This window comes from Dendrobates tinctorius, unplaced genomic scaffold (assembly GCF_039654945.1).
Source record: "Dendrobates tinctorius isolate UK_male_01 unplaced genomic scaffold, ASM3965494v1 ptg000315l, whole genome shotgun sequence".
NCBI lineage: Eukaryota > Metazoa > Chordata > Amphibia > Anura > Dendrobatidae > Dendrobates > Dendrobates tinctorius.
In genome coordinates, this window is record NW_027361982.1 from 6,084,063 (window position 1) to 6,098,575 (window position 14,513).

At 44.8% G+C, this 14,513-nt stretch overlaps 1 protein-coding gene and 1 long non-coding RNA gene across 3 annotated transcripts in view; one reads left to right on the forward strand and one right to left on the reverse strand.

Moving 5' to 3' along the window:
• The window catches only part of RGL2 (ral guanine nucleotide dissociation stimulator like 2), a 38,902-nt gene extending 26,089 nt beyond the window's left edge, over positions 1-12,813 (reverse strand). Inside the window, exons 1-3 of one of the 2 annotated variants that reach the window (XM_073561352.1) lie at positions 12,693-12,813; positions 12,004-12,128; positions 11,749-11,850 (exon numbers count right to left, since the gene is read on the reverse strand). In XM_073561352.1, the coding sequence (XP_073417453.1) occupies positions 11,749-11,835 (87 nt within the window). In that variant the 5' untranslated portion in view covers positions 11,836-11,850; positions 12,004-12,128; positions 12,693-12,813. Of the gene's footprint in view, positions 1-11,748; positions 11,851-12,003; positions 12,342-12,692 lie in introns of those variants that run through there. The other variant, XM_073561353.1, reaches the window with a different exon arrangement.
• On the forward strand, positions 55-7,160 carry LOC141073859 (uncharacterized). The gene is made up of 2 exons (XR_012227074.1): positions 55-192; positions 6,721-7,160. It is a non-coding gene; the product is annotated as an uncharacterized lncRNA (long non-coding RNA).
• Positions 12,814-14,513: the final 1,700 nt, after the last annotated feature.

Sequence of the window (14,513 nt, forward strand, 5' to 3'; positions counted from 1 at the left end):
GGAGGTTCTTATAGCTGCCATTCACCCAGAGTGGGAATCCTGCAGATCTGGTCTCTGCTGCGACGTTTGGTCGGGAATTGCCGCACAGTGTGAATCCTCCCGTACTCCCCGATTACTCTCGCGTTCTCCGGACGGGGCAGACGTGATTTCGGGATGTATATTTACTCCATGTGTCTACATCTTGCTGAGAAGGTTCGGTTCCCATTGTCAGACTGTTAACGGGACAAATGCACCTTTTTTTCACATTATATTATAATAATAAGCGGTGATGATCAATGCAGTTTTCAAAATTGAGATTATTTGTTCAGTTTACAATATGATCCTACAGAGCAAGAAATTATTTTTACACTATAACTAAATGCTTTAATCGGTTATATTAGGCTGTGTGTGCCCACGTAAGCGTTTTTTAAGCATTTTTACTTGCAAAAACGCTTAAAAAATGCTTACAAGAATCATCCAATTCATTTTAATGCATTCTGAACTTTTTGTGCATATCGATGCGTTTTTTTCCGCGAAAAAAACGCATCGCGGTAAAAAACACAGCATGCTCATTAATTTTGCGGAAAAGTCTGCGTTTTTAGCTATTTTCTATGAGACTGGGGACGCGCGGAAAAAAAACGCGTTTTCTGGGAAGGAGTCCGGTTTTCATGCAGAAATTTTCTGCATACGTGGGCACATAGGCTGTTAGCGGTATGTCCAACACTGCAGCCAGTATTTCTTATGGATCCCCCACATTCCGGGTTTTGTGTATACAGATTCGTGCACAGCTGCACTATATGGAGAGAGCTACTGGGACTCTGGTCAGTGAGTTCAGCCCCTCACCACCCGGTGTATAACATACAGCCACTCGCTCCCCCCATTGTATAACATCCAGCCCCTCACTCCCCCCAGCATATAACATCCAGTCCTTCACTTCCCCCAGTGTATTACATGCGGTCCTTTCTCTCTCCCCCCCCAGTGTATGACATCCAGCCACTCAACCCCCAGTGTATAACATCCAGACCCTCACTCCCCCCCGGTGTATAGCATCTGGCCCCTCAACCCCCAGTGTATAACATCCGGGCCCTCACTCCCCCCAATGTACAACATCCAGCCCCTCACTCTACCCTGTATAAAACATCCAGCCCCTCAACCCACAGTGTATAGCATCCGGCCCTTCACTCCCCCCAGGTATATAACATCTGGCCCCTCACTCCCCCAACATATAACATCCAGACCCTCACACTACCCGGTGTATAACATCCAGCCCCTCAACCCACAGTGTATAACATCCGGCCCCTAAACCCCCAGTGTATAACATTTGGCCCTTCACTCCCCCCCCCCCCTAGTGTATGACAACCATTCCCTCAACCTTCAGTGTATTACATCCAGACCCTCACTCCCCCCGGTGTATAACATCCAGCCCCTCAATCCCCAGTGTATAACATCCGGACCCTCACTCCCCCCGAGTCCCCCGGGTGTATAACATTTGGCCCCTCAACCCCCAGTGTATGACATTTGGCCCCTCAACCCCCAGTGTATGACATCTGGCCCCTCAACCCCCAGTATATAACATCTGGCCCCTCAACCCCCAGTATATAACATCCGGCCCCTCATCCCCCAGTATATAACATCTGGCCCCTCATAACCCAGTGTATAACATCCGGCCCCTCACTCCCCCCCGGTGTATCACATCAGGCCCCTCAACCCCCAGTGTATAACATCCGGACCCTCACTGCCCCCAGTGTATAACATCCGGACCCTCACTCCCCCCAGTGTATAACATCCGGACCCTCACTCCCCCCAGTGTATAACATCCGGACCCTCAACCCCCAGTGTATCACATCAGGCCCCTCAACCCCCAGTGTATAACATCCAGCCCCTCACTCCCCCCTGTGTATAACATCCAGATCTCCAGACCTTCTCTAGTATAATATCAGCACAAACACTGAGTTACCGTCGGGAGCTTCATGGCTGAGCAGCTGCATGCAGTCATACATCACCAAGCACAATGCCGAGTATCGGATGGAGTGGTGTAAAGCCGCCACTACTGGATTCTGGAGGAGATGTGTTCTGTGCAGTGATGGATCGCATCTCTATCTGCTTCTGATGGAGGAGTCTGGGTTTGGTGAATCCAGGAGGACGTTACCCTCCTGACTGCATTGTGCCTGCTGCACAGATGGTGGAGGAGGATAACGCTATGGGTTGTTATCGGGGGCGGCCTCGGCCCCTTAGGCCCAGTGATGGAAGATCTTAACCTTCAACACAAGACATTGTGGACAATTGTAGCTTCCGCTTTGTGGGAACAGTTTGGGGAAGACCCTTTTCTGACTCCAACAGACATCACCAAAGCCTTCACAAAAAAAGTAGAAGCTGTTGTATCTGCAAAAGGACCAACTCCATATTAATGTTTACGGATGCAGAATGGGAGGTCAGAGCTCCTGGAGGTGAAAGTGTAGGGGGCACATACTTTTATTCATGTAGTGCATGTTTCCCCATGTAAGCCTCCATACATTATGTAGTGGCCGTTCTCAGTTTCTCCAGCTCTGGTCTTAGGGAAGTGAATAGGAGCAGAACTGCAGTACCTGAGCATGGCCACTGCATACTGTGTGGCGCTGTGCTGTCCCAATCTGCACACTATGGACTTCTACCAGCTGCAGCTAATTGTTGGGGGCACAGTGTATTGGCTCACCCCCCCCCCCAACAACAACCATCTGATCTATGGCGACAGGAAGGTAGAAATTAGACAATTATTTCCTTTCGGTGATTTAATGACCGTTCTTTTCAGAAATCAAGAGATGCTTCTCTTATCAAGTCCAAGGTCTGATATCGTGTCATGGTGACAGGTCTGGGAGCGAAATACGTCATTTCCTTGGAATGATCCTGGATGCTCGGCGATGACCCTGACCGGATCCTTGATGTAGATTTTCATGTTGCTGGCTTGTGATGAGGCCGATAATGCTGATGTCCGGAGCTCGGGGCTAATCACGGCTCTGACGTTACATTACAGGAAGCGCCCAATGAAGCAGCAAGTAGTGGGCGATGCTCGGCACCCCAAACCTCTCAGACTAATATCTTAACACAGAGATGAAAGGGTTAACTCTGTAAGGAGTCAATTGTTCAATTACAGGATATTGATTAACAATATTAGCATTAATGACAATAAACACCGTATAACCGTCGCAGTACGGATTCTCCATCGTATCCGACTATTTCCCAAAAGGAGCGACACTAATGTCCGTCCACGGACAGCGCTCACAACTACAAGGCCACATGAGGATGTCTCTTCACCACGTTCCACTTAGGTTACAGGCACTAACTGGGGTCACCGGTATTTCCCGCAGGCCACAAGTCCTCCTGACAAAGTCAAGTAATGATCTCTGGCCCTCCTCACACTGGCCGGTCCCCGTCCCGTCTGCGGCACAGTCCCGGACCAAACCCTGTACCGTACATTCCGCAGCGCTTTAGTTTGCACACATTATCATCGCTGTCCCCAATGGGGCTCACAATCTAGATTCCCTATCTATCAGTATGTCTTTGGCGTGTGGGAGGAAACCGGAGAACCTGGAAGAAACCCATGCAAACACGGGGAGAACATACAAACTCCTTGCAGATGTTGTCTTTGATGGAATTTGAACCCAGGACCCCAGCTCTGCAAAGCAACAGTGCTAACCACTGAGCCACCGTGCAGCATGAGAAGTAACGTCTCTGTTCACTCTTGCCTCCAGATCACCACAGCGAATGTCCACTTCTGGATGGCAGCCTGCACTTGATCTTCGGTGCTTGACCTGAGACGGTGGACTATCGGGCTGTGACGGATAAGGGTTGGACTTCCAAACTTGACTGGATCCCAGGTCTTGATTGGTGTCGTCCGGATCTGGCTCACGATGTCTCACCTGTCTCATTCTCCAAGTGTGTCCTGGTGACTCGGCCGTGGTGCCCTTCTGCGTACACTTGTGTTCACTGGTTGACTTCCTGCCTCATCATTCTGGCTTTTTATATTGGGTAACTGCACCACATGTCTCAGCTTACCTGGTGCTCTCTTTTGATCCATCCTTCCTGAAACACTTCTCCCATCCTTTGGTTCCACTGGGTTCAGTTTGGACAGTAGGTGGTGACCTCAGGTCACAAATGCTGCACAATGATGAGGACCCTCATTCTCCACGACACACGCCTTTACATGTCCTGAGGATTTTATCTACACGCATACGCTTATTGAATAGAATGAGTTCAAGTGTTCTCAATCTCCACTCCCCCAGCCTGACTGACAGCTACAGTTTGTACTGAGCAGAGTGAGATCTCAGCAGGGAGGAGGGACACTGAGGGGCTGTCAATTGACTAGGTGGGTGGAGGAAGAAGATAAAGATTCAAATAGCGCTACACAGCCAGTGTGACTGTTACAGTAAGTACACCAGCCTCATCAGGTCCAAGATTTATTTAATAATGTATACAGTTTATATTCTAAAATTTAATAACCTATTTGCTTTAAAAGAAACCTGTGATCAGATTCATGCTGTCTGAACCACAGGCACTGGCTGCGCGACTGAAGCCAGATATGTTTTCCTCTGAAATGCTGCAGTGTAAAAAGTGTGAAAAGTTGGTCCAGGGGCTATGTGTCCTCGGTGACTAGTCCAAAGCTAGCCCCAGGTGACAACTCCCCATCCTGTGATTACCAGGTCTCTCCATAGGTACACACATGCAGGGAGAGACCTGTCAATCAAAGAGAGCAGAGCGGGAGAAGCCAGTCAGGGATCAGACTCAGATTAGTACCGTCTCTCCCTATGGTCCCCGGATGGCTTTTCAAAACATGTTCTCACGGCCATCACTGTACGTTAGTTTCCAATGTGTTGTACATACAGAATAAGGAATATCTGTAGAGGAGCTGTGCAAGCAAGATGGGGAAATACAAAGAGGAGGACTGCAAAGAAGGCTGCCGGTTGCAAGAAATGCTTTGTGGCTGTGATTTCGGACAAAGGGACAAAAGACGTATTTACACCAGCCCCGGGGCTCTGACTGATGCTACATCGATATTAATCCGTATAATTCTCGATATTTACTCTCAAATCACCTGGTGAAGAGAACCTGGTCAGACGTGGTTAATTTAATAGTGACATATTTTTATCTGAATCTCCCAATCGAGACCTCATCCCCCTTATTATTTGTGGCCCCAAACTTGTCTAGGGCCCCAAGGTAAATCCAGAAAGTGTAGAATATGCACAATATGAAATGTTTCCAGAAAACTTGCAGGATCTGTCATTTACTGTTTATACTGATATTGTTGTGAACTCATTTTCTGGTTTACCTCTGGCTTCTGGTGAGGGTGGTGGAGCTGGCTGTGTTGACAGAGGAGTCGTGAGTTGTCCATCCGGGCTCCCTCTAGTGGTGACAGTAGGTAATGAAGCTGATCTAAATGGCAGAGACCTGCCACCTGAGGAGGAGGACTGTGAGTGGACATCAGGAGTCTCTGACTGGATTTAAGACAGCCGACTCCCTAATTTTGTGCTGGTGATTTTTTCCTGCCCTGAGGTTCTGGTTTCCAGTTCTGTTCCTGCCTTCTCAAGCTAAGTGTGCTCTGCTATTTTTTCACATGATATTTGGTCTGGTTTACTCAGTTTTTGTGGTCAGCCAGCCCCTGCTGGGGCTGTGCTGAATTTCGATTCTTATGTCTCTGTTTATGCCAGTTTGCTTTTTGTCCCTGATCTGATAGAGCAAAAAGAGACCAATCAGATCAGGGACAAAAAGCAAACTGGCATAAACAGAGACATAAGAATCGAAATTCAGCACAGCCCCAGCAGGGGCTGGCTGACCACAAAAACTGAGTAAACCAGACCAAATATCATGTGAAAAAATAGCAGAGCACACTTAGCTTGAGAAGGCAGGAGCAGAACTGGAAACCAGAACCTCAGGGCAGGAAAAAAATCACCAGCACAAAATTAGGGAGTCGGCTGTCTTAAATCCAGTCAGAGACTCCTGATGTCCACTCACAGTCCTCCTCCTCAGGTGGCAGGTATCTGCCATTTAGATCAGCTTCATTACCTACTGTCACCACTAGAGGGAGCCCGCATGGAGAACTCACGACTCCTCTTTCAACACAGCCAGCTCCACCACCCTCACCAGAAGCCAGAGGTAAACCAGAAAATGAGTTCACAACAGATATAATCTGTTACGTCCTGTCACTCATGGTCATTCACTGCTACGCTCAACACTATACAATGCATTACACATATACATATGCTATACATTATAAATTACACACATACATATTCTATACAATATACATTACACATGCATACACTATACATTATACATACATGCTCTACAGTATACATTACAAACATACATACTCTATACATTAGACATTACACACATACTATATACATGACACATAACACATACATACTCTATACATTACACACATACATACTCTATATATTACACATGACACACATATACACATACATACTCTATACATTACACATGACACACATATACACATACATACTCTATACATTATATATACATACTCTATACATTACACATATACACATACATACTCTATACATTACACACATACGTACTCTATACATTACATACATACACACCTGCTCTTCATTTTACATTACACACACTTGCATGCTTTACAATATACAACCCCAATTCCTAAAAAGTTAGAGTGCTGTGTAAAAAGAAAAAAAGAATGCAATGATTTGTAAATCTCATCCCTTTATTTTATTCCCACAGAACATAGCTCACAGATCAGGCGCTGAACACTGGACAATTTTCCATTTCATTTGAAAAAATTGATTAATTTAGAAATTGATGGCCACAACGCATCTCAAAATAAGTTGGTACAGGGTTAACAAAAGTCTGGAAAAGAAAGCGGCGCTAATGAAAAACAGATGGAGGGTCAATTTTCAATGGAGTTAGATGCCTGTATAAAAGAGCATGTTAGAGAGGCAGAGTCTCTCAGGAGCAAAGTTGGTCAGAGGTCACCAATGAATGAACAACTGCATCTGAAAATTGTGGAACAATTTCACAAAATTTTCACAGACTTTTCAATATCCTCCGCTCTTTGTTTACACTGCAATGGTTGCATAATTATGCATTTGTTACTTTGACCTGTGTTGCACATTTGTGCTAATGTTGTATCACAATATTTTCAATAAAAACGAATTAAAATATATATATATCCTCCCTCTACATAATATAATCAGAAAAGATTGTGGAGAAATCAATGGACACAAGTATGAATCGAAAGTGCAGAACACTACATGGGCCAAGGAATACTTCCAGAAACAATCAACTGTGATCACAGGTCGACGTGCAACCCACAAGTGTAAGATAAAGCAACATCATGTAAAGAAGAAGCCATATATCAGCACAACCCAGAAACACTGCCCTCTTCTGTGGGCCAAAGATTATTTATAATGGACGAAAGCAAAGTAGAAAATGGTTCTGTGGTCGAAGTAATCAAAATGGGGCATTTTTTATGGAAACCATGCATGTGTCTTACAGGATCAGGGGGTGACGGACCTTCCAGCTTGTTATCGATAAGAGGAACCCTTCAGCTTGTTATACAGTTCTGCATCTCTTATATACGGGGGGCATTAGTGCCTATGGCAGGGGCAGTGCGCACATGAAAGGCGCCATCAATGAGATCGGGGGATGAAGCAGTCACATGTAGTCCAGACTTTTCAGCCATAGAAAACATTTGGTTTAGCGAATCCTATATTGAGCAGGGGGATGGACACGATGACCCTCGAGGTCCATTCCATCTCTAACATTCTTTGATTAATTTGGTGCTGTCATGGAGTTACCGCAACGGAACTGAGCCAGAAGATCGCAGCGTCTGGTTGCTCCTACTACGCCAAGAAGCACTTCTCCAGTGTTCATTTCTTCCAGCAGAACAGGGGTTAATCGGCCATATTGGAAAACTCCTACATTCAGCTGTGCTCGGTTAGCCACTCCTTTTCCCTATAAAATCTGGGCTTGATTAAAAAGTCATCGTCAGAGTTAGTATTGCTGCATGATATTGGAGTGGGAGAAGTTAGTTTTGAGAAGGAGAGTTGTCTGGTTTGTATGCTTGGAAATTCCTTATCCTTCTCTGTTTTGCTTTCTTCCCCCTCCCTACAGACCCTGGTGAATACCTCTATTATATGTGAGTGTATATTTTGTGTGTGTAGTTTTCAGTTTACCTTTGTCTTCATTACCCTGTCTGTCGGGTTGGGGTACTACGGTGCACAGTAGCGCCTCTCTTCCCTGGGTGGGGGAAGGGGACATACGAAGGGCTGATCTAGGAGATAAGGCAAGGGCGGAGGCCCCGGCATCTTCGCCATCTCAAGCATCCTTGGGAACAGGGCGAGCTAGAGCTCCCCCTAGTGTTAGGGCCAGGAAAGGAGCCCTCGGTACCAGGTCACTCATCTGTCAGATCGAGACAAGTGCATTATGAATAAAAAAAAATACATGCAAGACCCAAACTATGGAGCATCGAGAATCCGACATCAGACAAAAAGGGGACTACGCTCCTTTCCCAAAACTCCAGCAATTGCCTCCCCACTTCCTCGACATATGCAGACTGATGTAAAAAGAGGGGACGCTGCACAATGGTGGACACAGCTGGGCACAAGCTTTTTTTTTTTTTTCTTTTAGATGTATCGTTGCCATCAATTTATAAATTAGTTACTTTTTTCCAATGAAATGAAAAATGTTGAAGTTCTGATCTGTTCTGTGTTCTGCTGTGTAATAAGATATGGCGGTTAGAGATTTCCTAATCATTGCATTCTGGTTTTCTTTATATTTTGAATAGTGACCCAAGTTTTGTGGAATTGAGGCCGGTACATTACACAGACATGCATGCTCTAGATCAGTGGTCTTCAACCTTTCTGACCTAGATAGCCACATTCAGCTCTGAGGGTTGTGAGCCACATCCAGTTCCCTCCCCCCTCACAGTAGTGGCAACCAGAGCCCCCATTACGGGTATAATGATAACCAGAGCTTTTCCACAGAATTCACCCTGAAGCAGCATACCAAGATCCAGAGGTCCCCAAAATACCCCCATCCAGTTTTCTCCCATCAACCACTTCCAACACACTGTTGCATTCAGCTTCAACCACCTCATCGCACAGGTGGTATCATCCTGTCTCCAGTGTACCTTAATTAAATTATCTCTAAGACCCTAAGACCAGTATATGTGCATCCAGATCTGCTCTTCTGTGCTGGGCTACCCAAAAAATTAACCATTTTGAGATTTGCACTTCATACCTGTTTGTTAGAACTGGAGCTTATGCACCAAGCTGGCAGACAGCCGCGAGCCACAATTCATGGGACTGCGAGCCACATGGGGCTCCAGAGCTACAGGTTGGGGACCCCTGCTCTATGTTACATATTAAACACACAGGCATACTCTGGTCTACGGTATATGTTATATACACATACATGCTGTACTGTGTGTGTGTGTGTGTGTATATATATATATATATATATATATATATTTATACACACTCACACAACAGCTGCAGAAAAGGAGCTTTGGAGCAATGTGTATACCGTACTCTGAAGAATATTTACAGCATCCGAACACAGTGCAGCCTCTTCCTATCTTATTTTACTCAGTGATTGGCAGCTCATGCTACAAATATTTTATGTGTGGAATTGGGAAGCAGGACTCACAGGCTTTCCCTATGAATGAGTTGGTGAAGCAGGGCTCATAGAGAAAGATTATGAGGAGGCGGAGAAAGCAGGGCTCACAGACTTTCCCTATGTGGGAGCAGAGGAAGCAGGGCTCACAAACTTTACCTATGGTCGAGGAAGCAGGGCTCACAGGCTTTCCCTATGAGGGGGAGGAGGAAGTAGGGCTCTCAGACTTTCTCTATGAAGGTGAGGAGGAAGCAGGGCTCACAGGCTTTCCCTATGAGGGGGAGGAGGAAGTTGGGCTCTCAGACTTTCTCTATGAGGGGGCGGAGAAAGCAGGGCTCACAGACTTTCCCGATGTGGGAGCAGAGGAAGCAGGGCTCACAAACTTTACCTATGGTCGAGGAAGCAGGGCTCACAGGCTTTCACTTCACTATGGCGGAGGAAGCAGGGCTCACAGACTTTCTCTATGAAGGTGAGGAGGAAGCAGGGCTCACAGACTTTCTCTATGAAGGTGAGGAGGAAGCAGGACTCACAGACTTTCTCTATGAGGGGGCGGAGAAAGCAGGACTCACAGACTTTCCCTATGAGGGGGAGGAGGAAGTAGGGCTCCCAGACTTTCTCTATGAAGGTGAGGAGGAAGCAGGGCTCACAGGCTTTCCCTATGAGGGGGCGGAGGAAGCAGGGCTCACAGACTTTACCTATGAGGGGGCGGAGGAAGCAGGACTCACAGACTTTCCCTATGAGGGGGCGGAGGAAGCAGGACTCACAGACTTTCCCTATGAGGGGGCGGAGGAAGCAGGACTCACAGACTTTCCCTATGAGGGGGAGGAGGAAGTAGGGCTCCCATACTTTGTGAGTGAATTGGGGAATCAGGACTCCCAGACTATCTCTATGGATGGTTGGACGAAGCAGAACTCACAGCCTTTGTCTATGAGTTCTAACAGGCTTTAAGCAGCTTTTTACATGGAAAACAACAGAACAAAATCTGAGAACTCTATATATCATTGCCCTCTGACTCTCCCCCTTATCCTAAGGGTACCGTTACAGCGACGCACCAGCAATCCCGACAACGATCCGACCTGGTCAGGATCGCTGGTGTGTCGCTAAATGGTCACTAGTAAGCTGTCAAACAGGAAGATCTCTTCAACAATGCAGCAACGATCCAGCGATCCGTATAACGACCTCGGCAGTCGTTGGGACCTTGTCACACAGCAGCTATTCAGACGACTCACGCCTGCGTCCCTGAGTTGTGCGTCGCCAACGAGGTCGCTTGTCGGCGTGAAACACAGCAATGCACGCTGGCCAGAGGGACACCAGCGATCAAAAAATGGCCCAGGACATTCAAGCACGATCAGCGATATCCAGCGGGGGGGGGACAGTCGCCGCTATGTGTCACACGTAGCAGGATCGCTGGCGATCTCGTTATTTGAGACGGGGCCTTAAGCTTCCCTCAGATAAGAGACCAGACAGAATTACCTTCAATATGTAAAAATAGACTTGTAACCTTTAAGGTTATGAACAAGGTGAGGTGTGACAATCCTTTGTGTCATGTTTCATACTGTATATCCATAGACGCAATCACGTACTTCTCTGCAGAGTGAGGTGCGGGGGGACAGGAAGGTTTCTCTTTTTATTGACTCTTTGGTGGCCAGGTGAACTGTCCCATGGGAGATAATGTGGTGGACAGTCAGCTACATCCTGTATCACAACCTAAAGCAAAACAACTGAGCGTACAATAGATATAGAGGACACCTTGTACTGCTCGTAAGGGCGCAGTCAGACGGCCGTATGACACGGACAATTGCATCACAATGCTCGGACTGGCCGGCGGCTCTCCTGACCAGAGTGTGACAGCATGTATTTCTATGCAGCTGTCATGCTCTAGTGAGGAGAGCCGACGGCCAGTCCGTGTGATGTGATCGTCGTCCATGTCATAAGGCCTTCTGACTGCGCCCAAAGAATCACAACACATGTATAAGGAATCCTACCATCATGAAGGACAATGTGGCGCTTTGTGCCAATCATGAGTTACGTTTTACATATCTACTTCTATGTTTGTCGACCCAGGTTGTAAGGCGGGGGCCACAATCAGTCAATGTCGTAAAACATTACTAATGGACTTGCCTTCTTGCTTACCTCGCCATGCTCATCTTTGGACTCTAGTCTTGGTCGGGGTCCTCGTCTCTCCTCCTCCAGCGCCGTCTTTAATGTGCGCAGGATCATGTGTGTAACCGCATACTAAAAGTAAAAAAGTGACAACATGGTGACCGGTCGAGGAAGCAGGCAGAACCTAGAGCGCACTCCATTTTGCTAAAAAAAACTGCAAGGAAAATGGTGATGGGAGACACTAGTGACATAAGTGATAGTTGTGTGCGTGGGGATTACACTCACCAGTGCTCAGGAAGCCAACGTCACCGTGTCACACTGACACCGCATATCACACTGACGGGGAGCAGGGGTCACGCACACATCAGATCCTCTTCTGGTTCCCAGATGTCACCTTAAAATGCAGGTGTCTAACCACAAAAGAAAAGTGATTTGTCTCTCGTGTTTCCCCAATGTCCGGTAGCGCTAAGAAGTTGGTAGTTGTGGGTCGTCTTAAGGCGGCTATAGGTATCTTCTAAGAAATGCTCAGCCTCACCTTGTCCTAAGACTTGCGTCACATCCTCGGGCGCAGGAAGAGAATCAGGAAATCTGCAAGAGAGCGTTTCCTGCATCGACAAAGTACCCCGTGCCCCGGTGTAGACAAAGCATTATGTCCACAGCCTTACACTAGAGCGGTGATCCCCGGCACCACGATGTTACCAGGCTGGACGTGCCGTGCGATTATTGCTCTTCTGCTTTCAGGACTGAGCATTGTGTAAATTTATAGTATATATATCTATGACTTCCTCATTCTAAAATGAACTAACACATTGCAAATTTCCACAATTTCCACATAAAAATTTTAAAGGCCCGATATCCCCGTAATATGCAATAACCCATAAGTGCGTCCTTGTTTAGCTCTACTGCTTATCTCTATAAACAGAGTTACAGTAACCATTACTAAGATCTCACAAAGAAAAACATTCTGCACATACCTTGTCTTTCTGAATGTTGTCTGCTCGTGCCTAAGGATACAGTGCTCTCATGTTCTCTGCAGCCAGGAACAGCATTCCTCCGTATTCAGTGGTGCCACCCGCCAACTCATGTATTTTCCAGAAACTGTAACTAAAAGTGGAAGTCACTGCTGCTCTGAAGTTTTTTCCCAATCTCTGCAACCTATGACCATTCATTTGTCCTCTACATGCAAAAATATAATTAGTAGAATACTGCCTCCTATCTATAAAAATATAACTATACTATAATACTGCCTCTATAAACAAGAATATAACTACTATAATACTGCCCCTATGTACAAGAATATAACTACTATAATACTGCTCCTATGTACAAGAATATAGCTACTATAATACTGCCCCTATGTACAAGAATATAACTACTATAATACTGACCCCATGTACAAGAATATAACTACTATAATACTGCTCCTATGAACAGGAATATAACTACTATAATACTGCCCTCTATGTACAAGAATATAACTACTATAATACTGCTCCCTATGTACAAGAATGTAACTACTATAATACTGCTCCTATGTACAAGAATATAACTACTATAATACTGACCCTATGTACAAGAATATAACTACTATAATACTGCCCCTATGTACAAGAATATAACTACTATAATACTGCCCTCTATGTACAAGAATATAACTACTATAATACTGCCCCCTATGTACAAGAATATAACTACTATAATACTGCTCCTATGTACAAGAATATAACTACTATAGTACTGCTCCTATGTACAAGAATATAACTACTATAATACTGACCCTATGTACAAGAATATAACTACTATAATACTGCTCCTATGTACAGGAATATAACTACTATAATACTGCCCTCTATGTACAAGAATATAACTACTATAGTACTGCTCCTATGTACAAGAATATAACTACTATAATACTGACCCTATGTACAAGAATATAACTACTATAATACTGCCCCTATGTACAAGAATATAACTACTATAATACTGCCCCTATGTACAAGAATATAACTACTATAATACTGCCCCTATGTACAAGAATATAACTACTATAATACTGACCCTATGTACAAGAAAATAACTACTATAATACTGCTCCTATGTACAAGAATATAACTACTATAATACTGCTCCTATGTACAAGAATATAACTACTATAATACTGCTCTCTATGTACAAGAATATAACTACTATAATACTGCTCCTATGTACAAGAATATAGCTACTATAATACTGCTCCCTATGTACAAGAATATAACTACTATAATACTGCCCCCTATGTACAAGAATGTAACTACTATAATACTGCTCCTATGTACAAGAATATAACTACTATAATACTGCCCCCTATTATACAAGAATGTAACTACTATAATACTGCTCCTATGTACCAGAATATAACTACTATAATACTGCCCTCTATGTACAAGAATATAACTACTATAATACTGCCACTATGTACAAGACTATAACTACTATAATACTGCTCCTATGTACAAGAATATAACTACTATAATACTGCCCCTATATTCAAGAATATAATTAATATAATACTGCCCCTATGTACAAGAATATAACTACTATAATACTGCCCCTATGTACAAGAATATAACTACTATAATACTGCCCCTATGTACAAGAATATAACTACTATAATACTGCCCCTATTTATAAGAATATAACTACTATAACACTGCTCCTATGTACAAGAATATAACTACCATAATACTGCCCCTATGTACAAGAATATAACTACTATAATACTGCTCCTATGTACAAGAATATAACTACTATAATAC